Source organism: Narcine bancroftii, chromosome 1 (assembly GCF_036971445.1).
Source record: "Narcine bancroftii isolate sNarBan1 chromosome 1, sNarBan1.hap1, whole genome shotgun sequence".
NCBI classification, from domain to species: domain Eukaryota; kingdom Metazoa; phylum Chordata; class Chondrichthyes; order Torpediniformes; family Narcinidae; genus Narcine; species Narcine bancroftii.
Genome location: NC_091469.1, coordinates 125,693,940 through 125,706,591, shown reverse-complemented (window position 1 = coordinate 125,706,591; position 12,652 = coordinate 125,693,940). Strand labels below are relative to the sequence as shown.

Sequence of the window (12,652 nt, the reverse complement as noted above, 5' to 3'; positions counted from 1 at the left end):
TTGATTTTTTTTCTTACGACTTTTCCAACCCCCCTACTAATGTCTCTCTGCTGACCAATAAATTGCCAATTGTGCAAACCATTTTTACTGTGTGGTAACCTTTTATTGTGAATCCTGTGGTTTGATTTAAGTAAATTTGTACTGAGGTCAGCAACTAGTATGCAAATTGTGCGCAAGATGATCAGTAATTGCTTGTTGGCATTCAGTGCAATTTCCCACTTTACTGAACCGACACTTTCAGCGTTTAATATAACTATGCAGAGAAAATGGATTGCAGAGCCCAGATTAACCCAGTCATTTCATATCTGTCAATGGCAGCCTTATGATGACAGATGATATTTGCATGGAAACCTTCTAGTTTTTTTCCCCCATAGCACAAACTTTTACATGCTTAGAAATGCATCTGGCTTATTAATTTTATTTAAAATGAGCTACCTTTGAAAAATTTAATCAGAATTTTAAACTATTAAAGTTTTATGATCCTATTTCATTTAGATGCAACTTTGTTAAATAAATTGTATTGCAAAATTAACCAACGATACTTAAATTTTAAATACAAAATTATTCTTGCGATTCAAGTAAGGAAGGTTGATGCATTTTGTCCTTCATTCCTGTCATTTGTTTAGATGGAACTCAAGTTATATGCATCTTTTTGAAGAGTTTTTTAAAATCTGTTAAAGCTGGGGTTTTCATCTTGCTGGGAATAAATTGTTTTTAGAGGTTAATTTCTCTCTGGAGAGGAGGGACAGAGTTGTGGTAGTGACAGGATTTGATTTTAATGAGGAATAGATGCAACTTAATCTTAAGTTTCATCAATTTTTGCATTAAGTATATGGAAATTATTTGTAGTCAAGACTTTAAGATCATTCATTATTGAAGCTACTTTTCGTTGTTACCATGTTTTGCTTTTGTTTTCAGATCCACATATTTTATTTCTCCACATCTAAATCATAGCATTATCACTTGTACACTGTTTATTGCACGCTCTGGTCTCTTGCTAGATCCTAGCATGTGGTTTCCCAGTAGATGGTGTATATTACTTCCAGTGGAAATAATGACCCTGCACTCAAGGGATTTGATTACGTTCTCCTTTACTCTCCCAGGCTATTCCTACCCATGTTTCTGGTCTTGGTTATAGGTCTTTGGTGGCATGGTTGCTGTGAATTTTTATAGGTTGGCAATTGTGGAACAATTCTCAGTGGGGGAGTCATGGGGAGTGGATACTAACAGCTGGAGGGAGGAGGTGGGGTGTGTGGAATGGAGGTGATGGCATGCAAGGGAGATGAAAGGGGTCAGATAGAGGCTGAGAGGGGAATGGGGAGGGGGTGTGCTGAAGGAGAAGAGCTGAGGGAAGTATGTGTCCTTGATGAGTTAGGTGTTGGAATACTGTATATCTGTACTATGTGCATTTGCTTGTGTGTACTGAATCTGTGCAGAGCATGGGCTCCAGTGATCGGCCTCCTGACCATAAGGCATAAATCACACTATGTCAAGATGCCGTGGTAAATGATGTACTGTAGCGGCAGCTACTCTGCTCCTTGAAGAACACGCACAACCAGTCGGGTTGAGCTCATTGAGCAGACTAGTTTATTGCAGGCTGCTGGGCTGTACTTGTACTCCCAGCCCAGACCTGGCTGAGAACCGTGCTGGAGGGCACTGATGTCACCCGGGCGTCACGTGGTCCCCCAGCGCGGGCTTCAGAGCCCCGTGCTGGGAGGAAGGGAACACCCCCAACGGTGCCATTTTGGCCAGCTGCCCCGCTGCGTGGCTTACAAGCGGGACTGGTTCGCCTGCCTAGTGGTGAGCCGCCACAGTACACTATTTGCCACACATTGAAATAAATCCGTCTCAGTGGCAGCAAGTTGTTGTTGATCCCAAGAGAAAAAAATGAAACTTAAAACATCTGAATAATTAACTGCTTGAATTAAATAAACAATTTAATTTCTAAAGTTTCAAAATCTGCATGTAAGTAAATGTGAGATATTAATTATCAAATGGATTCATTGAGATGAAACTCTAGAAATGTTAATTGCTGAATTGCAATTGGGAAGTGCAGAAAGGAATGGCTTCAAGTAGCTACTGAAGTGATGTGAACATTAAAATTAACAAATGATAGAAAAATAATTCTCCAAGTCTTCCATCTGGAATAGGGAAAGTAAATGGATCAGTTTCTAAGATTTAAATAAAAATGCTTCAGGATGTGCTTTAAATCACAACTTTAAGGATTAGCCTGAAAGGTATTCTAAATTAAATGGGCTTCTAAAGTGAGACCTCCTGACTTCCATGAGAAGTTCCAGGAGCTTTGATTGTAGTAATTTGTGCTACAGCTGTGTTGCAGTCACCTGTAGTAATTTTACAGAATTGAATGAAAATCTTGTCTTTTTGTTTAGCTGCAATTTTCTGCAGTGAATTGAATGGATAAAGAAAGCCATGCTGTTTCTAAATATCCTTACCAGCTAAGTAGTTGTAAATGATATTTTATGGTCAAATGCATTGTCGAATGTATATGTGCACAAGTATCTTGCTGCAACTGAACTGATACTTTGTTTTTATAATGTGTATTTTTTTTACAATTACAATAGTATCTTAATTGAATGAAAGAGAAAAGTACAAAAAAGTGATAAATGTTAATGCAATTTGTCGATATAGTGGAAGTTGAACATGGCTATGTAGTTTCATTTCAAGAATTTTGGTTTACTTTAAAATTATATTCGGAAGGTGGGAAAGCCAAAATGGTATCCTAAAATTAATTGCAATAATTTCCAAATCAATGTGAAACTATTTTATTCTATTGGTTTGATTTTTTTTTTGCATGAATTTGCAGGATCATTGTACTGCTAATAAGCAACATTTACAACTCATCTTATTGTCCTTCAAGGTGTTTCTTCACTGTTGCTCTTGTCCCTGTGGAGAGAGAGGGTGAATGTTTTTGCAGCGTACAGTTAAATGGAAAGCTTTGGAAATGTGATTCAATGAGGTTTTGGAGGCACAAGAGGCTGAGAATTAATTCCCAGTCTCTTCACTGTTCTTATCACTGTAGCATTTGTTCCTGATCCAATTAATTTTCTGTTCCTTTGAAGTACTAAAGATGTTGATAATGGTGGTGGATTCAGCATCTGCAAGTGGTCAAGGTGGGCGGTGGTGGTGGCAGTAGTGAGGGACTCATTAGAGATTTGGGAATTTGCCTGGTATAGATATGGTTGAGATTTATTTCATGCCAGTTATCTACTCAGGCTTGAATTGTTGTGGATGTCATCAATACTGGAAGAATTGCAAATTAAATTGAATTGAGCACTTCAATGAATGTTGAATGATACATTGTCACGGCCTATAACCATTATGTACCAAATTACCTGGACTGTTGCATCTGATAAGAAATGCTATCTTATGAATCAAAGTAAAGATTTTTTTTCATTTTGGGAAAAACTACAGTCAAAAGTCTCAAATACACAATTGTACATTATTTTTCAATGCTCAGTACTTTGATATACCTTGAATGATGATTTGGATCAAAAGTTTACTTAATTCACTGACTTTGTTACTGGTTAGTTTTCTATTATTACATTTTTTTGAAAGTGGTGCCAACTAAAAGTCATTATAAACGGAAAATGTTGGAAATACTCAACAAGTCGAGCAGCACTTAGAGAGCAATGATTAAGATTTCAGGACAGTGACATTTTTCAGAACTGGTAACATTTAGAAAAGTAGCACGTTTAAGCTGCTCTGCTGGTTTATAGAGAATAAAGGATAGAATGAGACCAAGATTTAAAAAATGGGACTGTTACTGATTAAGTCATTGTGGAGAAAATACGATTGTACATGTTTGTCATATGTAAATGGCCTGACCTTTCCTGGTTGCCCCTGCTCTCACTGGCTGGCTCGTAAACTCCTCCCCTTCCCCATAAAGGCTGTCATTGCCACAAGCCTGCCCCCAGTTCGAGTTCGGGTCAGTGTGAGCAACCAACGCAAGGATGCTGTCCATCTCTTGCAAAAAAGCCTTCAGTTTTGGCAACTTCAGTCTTTGTGTAATTGTGCATCAGTCATGAATGGTGCCTAATCTTTGTGAAGATTGGAGAACAACAAGAATAAAAATAAACAGCATGTGCTGCATAAATATGGGACAGAGCAGTTGCAGATGATATGAAATGAAAAGTGACTGCTAGGAAGGTCCAGCAGGTCAGGTGACATTTGAGGCAAAACAAAAGTTATATCAGAACTGATCTGAAATTACAAAACTACAGATGCTGGAAATCTGAATAAAAGAAAATTGCTGAATAACCTGATAGGCCAGACAATGTTTGCTGAAAGAAATAAAACCAACCTCAGACTTGAGACCTCTTTCCTACCCCACCATCACTTCAGCAATTCATCGCCTTAAAATTCCAATATTGATAACCACCATTGATGACCAGCCATGTTTTCTCTGCTGATCAGTCAGATCTCCAGAGATCTGTTAAGGTTGGCAATATGAAGTGGATGAATTCTGAGTGGGGCAGTAAACTCCAGTCTGTCTGGACAGATATTGCTCCTTGAACAAAATAGGAGGTCAAAGAGCATCCACAATTCTTTGCATTTTAATATCAAGTCATGTTAGAATATCTAATAATTTCATACCTCGCCATGATAAATAAACTAATTAGATGGATAATTGCTGGAATATTGTTGGCCAAAACTTTGAGGAACTGGTTGTGAAATAATGCATATTGAATAAGTGTTCTGTAGCTTTAACAGCTGGTTTAGTAAGTAACTTGGGTGATGAAATGAATTACATATGTTTGTATGAAGTCAAAATCGGTATGGATGTTGATTAGAACTTGAGTACTGTGGTGATCTGACAGGAGCTTGCAGAAGGACTTAAAGAAATTGCGAAGTGCTGTTCCATCTCTTGGCTTTTTGGCTAAGATCAAGTGTAGTAACTTGGTATGATATGAAATTAAATCCAAGGTTTTCTTAAATGTTTAACACTGAGTGATTGTCCAGATGATTTGGAGAAAATTGATGAACGTAAGTGCTGATGTATCTGTACAAATTTTGCATTGCTAACTTTTATAACAATTTAAAAATAAGACACCTATTTATTCAATCAAAGAATCCTCATTAACCAGACTGCAGTTTTTGACACAATAGAGGACACCAAGTTGCTTCAATTACCACTCAGCTTCCCCCATCACATCACTTCTTCTCTTTCCCTTACCACCACAACTGCGTTCACCTATTTTGTTTGTCCATGTAATCACAGCCATGGAATTGCTAGCTCTTCTTCCTGCAAAGATCTAATCTTGTCCCTTCAGTTCCCCATCCATTTTAAATTTTAGAAGATTGATTCACACCCAGCTCTAACTCTTAGCTTTTCCAGTTTTCAGTTTTTCGGATTACTTGTTTGAACAGAAATATTCTCCAAGTAAATATTGGAAAGACCAAAGCCATTGTCTTATTATTAAAAAAAAATATTTTGAGGTTTAATTAATTGGAACCATTTTTGTATGGTCATGAGAACACATTCCTAAATATCAATGAGAAACATTGATAAGGTACACAATTGCATATGGTTGAGTTTTATTCTGGCAAGTCTCTAGTTATTAAATGTGCTGTTTGCCAAGCTGAGCAGTGTAATTGAGCAGACAATTAAAGTTTTCATTAATTTTATTTGATGTCAATAGAAAAAATGAATTGATTTAACTTGTTTTACTTTTCAGGGAACAGCCCATTTTCAGCACACGAGCCCATGTCTTCCAGATTGATCCCACTACAAAGAAGAACTGGGTTCCCACCAGCAAACATGCTGTTACAGTGTCCTACTTCTATGACAGTACAAGAAATGTCTACAGAATAATCAGCCTTGATGGGTCAAAGGTACAATTCCTAATACTTTCATAGCCTGGGGCTCCCTGTATCTCCATCAATCAATTCAAGTGCATAAGAAATTAAGAACATAAAATCTAGGAGTAGGCCATCTGGCCCATTCATTTCGATCATGGCTGATCTGAATGTAAACTTGGCTCCACTTACTGGTATGTTCTCCATGACCCTATATTAACTTGATCTTAAAATCTATCTGTATCTCAAACATATTGAGATTGCCTCCTGTTGCTTCCTAGACAGAATTTCACATTTTCATTATCCTCTGGCAGAACCAGTTCCTCTTTCAATTTGCTTCTATGTACCTTGGGGCAATGTCCCCTTGTTCGTCTTATCTGCCAGTGGAATTGACTTTCCTAATCCTATCTTGCCTATTCCTTTCATAATTTTTTTTAAATCTGAGATTCTCTCTCCTCTCTCTCGTTTCTTATAAAATCCAATGAATATGGCCCCAGGCAACTAAATTTATGAAATCGACCTGGTTAACCTCTGTTCTGCCTTGAAAACTAGTATCTCCTTTCAAGTAAGGAGACCCAAACAATGCACAATACTCCTCATGTATTCTCACCTGTACCCTGCACAGTTGTTAAATTCAATCCCTCTTGCATTGGAGGCCAACATTCCATTCACCTGCAAATAAACTTTATGAATTCATGCAAAAGCACTTTTAAGTGTTACTGCACAACAGCATTCCACAATTTTACACCATTTATATAATTAGCTGATCTGATATTTTTTCTAAAGTGAATGACTGTTTATTGATGTACTCCCATCTGTCAGATTCTTGCTCACTTGTTACATCTTCAAAGAACTGCAGTGTAATTAGTTTAAAAATGACCTGTCCATCCTGTGTTTGCTTGAAGGAAAATCCAGATAAAACTATCTCATTATTTCTTAATGATAGCTTAAAGCATTCTTCTCAACTCTGGACATTAAACTAACTGGCCATGGTCAGTCTACCTTTGATCAACCTTTTTTGCCCAAACAGTGGTGTGACATATGCTGTGGTCACATCTGACTGGATCTGTCCAGAGAATTTTCGTGAACTACCACAATGCATCTGCTATAACTTTTTTTCAGTGCCCTAGGCCGCACTCCATCAGAACCAGATGATTTGTCTAATTTTTTAGGTCCATTAGTTTGCCCAGCACTACCACTTCAGTTATTGTATTGAAGTTGTTGTCTCCTTAACATCAATCTTTGGCATGTTGTCAATGCTAACCATTGTGAAGACTTGACACCAAATTGCTTGTTCAAGGCCTCAGCCATTTCCACATTATCCATTATTAATTCCCATTTTGTTCTAAGGGACCCATGTTTATTTTAGCTATTCTTTTTACTAAAGCTTCTCCTCAGCCTCTGCTCGAGAGAAGACTACTCAGTTTGTCCAACTTGCTCATGACTTCCAATCCAGGCAGTTCTGTCCTTTCCAAAGCTTCCACATCCTTAATGTAAAGGGCAACCAGAATTGCACTGAAAGTACTCCGTGTAGCCTCGTCAAAATTTTGTATAACTGCAACGTGACTTCCTTAATCTTGTACTCAGTGCTGTGATGAATAAAGGTAAGCTTGCTGTATGCTGCCTTTACCACTCTATCTACGGTAATTGTGTGCCACTTTCAGGGACCTATGGACCTGATCCCCAAGCACATCAAGGGGTTTTAGAGTCCTACCATTAATGGAATCCTTTCCCTTTGTGAAATATCTCACATTTGTGCAGTGTTGTATTCTTTGAAATCTGAGTGGTTTGGGTTTTATGATCAGTATACACAAGATTATTAATGGAGAAATATGATTCTTTAAGCATCCTTTTCATTTGTATGATTTTTAAAAGGTGTATTTTTCTCTTTCAGGCAATAATAAACAGCACAATTACTCCAAACATGACGTTTACAAAAACATCTCAGAAGTTTGGTCAATGGCCGGACAGCCGTGCAAATACAGTCTATGGTCTAGGCTTTTCTTCGGAGCATCATCTGACAAAAGTATGTAAAACTATGTATTATGGTTTTTTGTTGTTTGATGTATATTGTTTACAAACTGCATTATTTGCAGGAAAATTTTGAATGTTTATACTCATCTAGTTGTAATTGAAATAGAATTACATTTAAGATATGGAAAAGTTGAGTGCAATTTCCAGCAAAAAAAAATCAATGTCAAAAATAGATGGTTCTAAATGAATTAGAAACATTTTTGGATAGTTTGGTAAGTTGTATTTGTATAGTAAGTTGTTACAGGTTATTTTATGTATATGTATGTTTGTATACCGGGCTCAAATGCTGATAAAGATCTTTCAACGATTGGGTTTGGAGCCTTGGGAGAAGTTGATTTTTACAAGCAGAGAGAGGAAAGAAAAAACAGATTTCTCTTGGAGCGAGAGAGAAGTCAGTTCTGCAGTACCTTTTGAGGCTACAACATGGCAAGCTGGCAGGCTTGTTGAAATCCCCATTTTGAAGACAAGTCCTGTTCAAAACCCTTGTAGTCCTTACAAGAGAAAATGGCTGGCTAGAGTGTTTCTCCTGAAATAAGGGAAACCGGAGGAACTCTGTGGTGACCTAGAAGAAGAGGTTATCATTTAGAAAATCCATGATGGGGCAAGTTTCTTTGGCAAGATACTGAAGTGACTGATTGGAGGAAATCAGTTTGTGTGTCCAACAAGCAACAAATCTCTCTCTGAAACCAACAAGAACATTCCTGAGTGGTAACCATTTACCTTCCAGCATCAGAGCCTGGTGAAAATTCATAAATGTTAAATTCTGTGCACAGTATCAGAATTGCCTGATGCTGGTGAACTTGGAAAAGTGAATGATTGGGACTATTAAAGCCAATAACTCCCTGAACATGTGCACATTACATACATGTGCGCTTAGAATTTGAAGGGTGTTAAGTTGATAGTAATAAGTTGGTTTGATCCTTTTTTTTAATGTTTAAAAAAAATTAAAAGCAACTTTTGTTTAAGTAACCATTTGTCTCGGTGAATTTCTATTGCTGCTGGGTTTTGGGGTCCACTGGGCTCATAACAAAGTTAATATTTGACCTCATTTATCCAGGATGTTGAATTGCATTTTGTGATTTAGCAATCGACTTCAGGACATCAATAATTTGATGCCCCTGTTGCTCCAATCAACTGATCTTTATTTAGAAATACAGCACGGTAACAAACCCTTTTGGTCTATGAGACAGTGCCACCCAAATACAGTCAATTAACCTACAACTTCCAGTATACTTTGAACGGTGAGATGAAACTGGAGGAAATCCATGAGGAGAATGTACAAACTCTGTAGATGGCACAGGATTCAAATCCTGATTGTTGCTGCTATAACAGTGTTCCATTGACCACTATGCTTACTGTGCGGCCATGTAAAATATGAAGCATTTTTACCAACTCTCTTAAACCAGTCTGGACTATTTCTTTAGCTCATAGATGATGCAAAACTCGGTAGAAAGTTTATTGGTGAAATTACTTTGTTTGTTCTGCATCATCTTGATAAGACATGAATTACAAGTTCTTCACTTAATCCACACCTTTTGGGAATAGAATAAACAGCTTGTCAAATCAAGATGATATTTGTCTTTTAATATTATAAATTAATGAATTAGAAAGCAGTAGTTTGGGCAGCATATTTAGTGTAGTAGTTGGTGTTTTGCTATTACAACGCCAACGACCTGGATTCAAATCCAGCACCTCCTGTGCAGATGTGGGTTTCCTCCAGGTGCTCTGATTTCCTCCCACCCTTCAAAAATTTAGGGGGTTTGTAGGCTCATGGGCTCGAAGGGTGTATGTCTTAAATTTTTTAAATTGTTACAGTAGGAATCCACACACAAATGATTTTGCAAATTGTTGATTCAAAATGGTGTCCTCTTGCTCTTCTCACTACTTGTATTTGTTTTTTGCCGAGATAGTGTAAATACCCTTACAAATAATTGAAAATGTGATTGATGGATGGAGAAGGTGCAGCAATTGTGCTGTGGCTCATTGAAAAGAAGGAAATGGTGACTGGTGCTTTGTAACAGGAAGCTCCCAATTCATCGGGGCTCTTTGTAATGTATGTCAATTAATTGTATAGAAGCCATGATAAAGAAATGATAAATGAAACAAAAAATGAGCCATGTGGTGACTGAAGAGGAAAGGTTAAACTGCAAAAAGATGTGAATGTTCAATTAATTTGAAAGAAATGGGAAATTCTGGAGAAATTAAGGAGCTTCTGGAGTCTTCAAGGCAAGAAGGGTTTAAAAAGGCTTTGGGGATACTTTCCATCTGAAATGCAGAATAATGAGGACAGTTAGGTTATGCTAGAACAGTGCTTGATGCTAGTTGAGCATCAGCTTGAGTGAAGAACACCACATTGCAGGAAAGAAGTGACTGGACTAGAGATTTACAGGTATATTGCCAGACTTGTAGTTCTGAGGAGACTTAATTTGACATGTTGTCTTAGTATTTGAATAAAAATCTTCTGCATCACCATGACAAGACACAACAGTTCTTCATTTAAATTTGGTTGATGTGCATTTAAAAGCCAGGTGCAGGGAGATGTGTTTAAACTAGCAGAACTTTTTTTTAACTGGCATTAATTAATTGGGCCAAATGGCTTGTCATAAACTAATTTAGTGTGAAAAGTTGTGTACAGTAGTTCAAGGTTTAATGGTGTCTTAAACCATTGGACTCTGTGTCCCAGTTTCAGTACTTTAATTCTGTAAAGGTTGACCCATGGACTCCATCTAGTCTAGCATATATTTATTTTACATATGGTTTAAAACGCTGGAGTCTGAAGAATTAATAATTTGAGGGAGGGGAGGAAGATGGAGATTTTACGTTGGTTGTGGGAGAGAGGAAAGGGTTGTCTTTGAACTCCAGCACAGATGGGCAGCAGAATAGAGCTGAAGGCAATTAATTTTTAATTCTACTGGTTCACCGTTGACTTGGGTCAATGACACAGGAGAAATGTTTAAGAATAGACATTTTTCCTAACTTGCACATATCCCAAGCCCTTCATTAATAATGTACTTGCATTAGCTAAGTAAAGTTTATCTGGAGAAGCTATTGATGGCAGAACCTAATTAAAGTGAATGTAATAGAGAAAGTTTATTGAACCAGCTTTGAAAAAGAAATGTATAATGGTGCCTCTGGTGGTAATCTGAGATTTTAAGATCTAGTTTATTCATATTGATGAGAAAATTAAATCTGATGCAAGTAGATGAGCAACAAAACTGCTTCATCTAGTAACAATTATTTTTCCTTGTCATTTGGTTTATCAGAAAAAATATTTGGGTTTTGCTAATGCACAAATATACTTTCTTGACCGTATATTTGTAGCCAGTTGTTTTCTTTTGTAGTTTTTGTATCCTGATTAGCAGATTACCTTTTTTAAAAGAAAACCCCTCTCCAATATAGTTTGCAGAGAAATTCCAGGAATTTAAAGATGCAGCTCGAATCGCAAAGGAGAAAATGCAAGAAAAAATGGAATTAACTAGTACACCTTCTCAGGTGAGTACCACTGTGTACAGTGGTCGTTTAATGAGAGCCGTATGTTGAATTCTAATGGTGGTAATAAAGATGCGGTATGCTGTTGCATGTTTATCCCTAGAACGTCGATTTGTGCTATTGGCTCAAACTAAGGAATCCTTGGCAAAAATAAGTTTGAGCAAATTGAGGGCTGCGATCTTAACCTTTTGAACAACCATTTAGACACTGGTATCTTTGAGTACATCAGTACTAAATAACAATTGTGCTTGATTGGTAAAGGAAGCACAAATCAAAATAACTACAGATGCTCCTCAAAGAACACCACACTTACCATTTTTTGATCATTACATTTGAATACCACTCTGAAAAAGCCAATAAGTTACACAGCTGGATGCACACTGGTCATGAAGAATGTTTGAAGCATTGAACTAAAATTAATTGGTGGATTCCCAGCATCGCGAGATATTAGTGTACCACATCTCAAGCATGGGAACAGATCAGAATTTGAAATTGAAAGTATGGATTTGAACCATCATAACTTTGAAAAATCGTAAGTAGGGGACCACCTGTATTCAAACACTTCTGGACAATGAAGTTGAAAAAGAAAATGCAAGCCTGCTTTAATAAATTTTAGCCATTTAAAAAAAAAAAAAAAAAATTCTCAATCCAAGTGCAAGCTTGTCGAAAGGACATATCCTAGGATTTTGAGAGCTTAATGTTGACATTTTATATGTCACATTTTGAGATGCCACATTTTATAAAATGCCACAAAATCTCCTGTATTATAGTAGAGAAAGTAAAGATAAGAAGGGTGATGGCTGCAACAAATTTTAAAGTTGTGGCAGGAGGATCTTTCTCACTGTTCTGGCCTGATGAGGGTTACTGCAGATGATGGATTTGGGTGAGCAATCAGTTAATCACAAAACATAGGAGCAGAAGTCGTCCCACTGGCCCATTGTCTGCTCCATGATTAAACAGTAAAACAGTGAGCAAATCAATCCTTGATGGTTTTAAAAAAAACCTTGCATAGCTAACTGAGTGTACTGGTACTCAATTTCCTCACAAATATATTGAGGCGTAGGGCACTCAGCCTTTGAAGTTGTGGAACCCCCCCCCCCCCCCCCAAAGATCTGATTGTAATCTTAAATTCACACTGTTATCAATCCCCAAGAATCTGTTTGGCCTCTGCTTTAAAAATGATCAAAAACTCTTCTTGAATTGTGGCAGAAAGTTTCAAAAACTTGCCTCCCCGAGTCTTGGAAGTGACCCCTTAGTTCTAAATTCTCCCACAGAAGAAACATCCATGTCCATACTGTCAAAAGGTTTCAAT

At 37.3% G+C, this 12,652-nt stretch overlaps 1 protein-coding gene across 2 annotated transcripts in view; it reads left to right on the top strand.

The window, feature by feature from the left end:
- homer1b (homer scaffold protein 1b) overlaps positions 1-12,652 on the top strand; it is a 95,459-nt gene that overhangs the window by 30,732 nt on the left and 52,075 nt on the right. For both annotated transcript variants that reach the window (XM_069938433.1, XM_069938423.1), the window contains exons 2-4: positions 5,697-5,853; positions 7,712-7,843; positions 11,251-11,343. In XM_069938433.1, the coding sequence (XP_069794534.1) occupies positions 5,697-5,853; positions 7,712-7,843; positions 11,251-11,343 (382 nt within the window). The remainder of the gene's footprint in view (positions 1-5,696; positions 5,854-7,711; positions 7,844-11,250; positions 11,344-12,652) is intronic.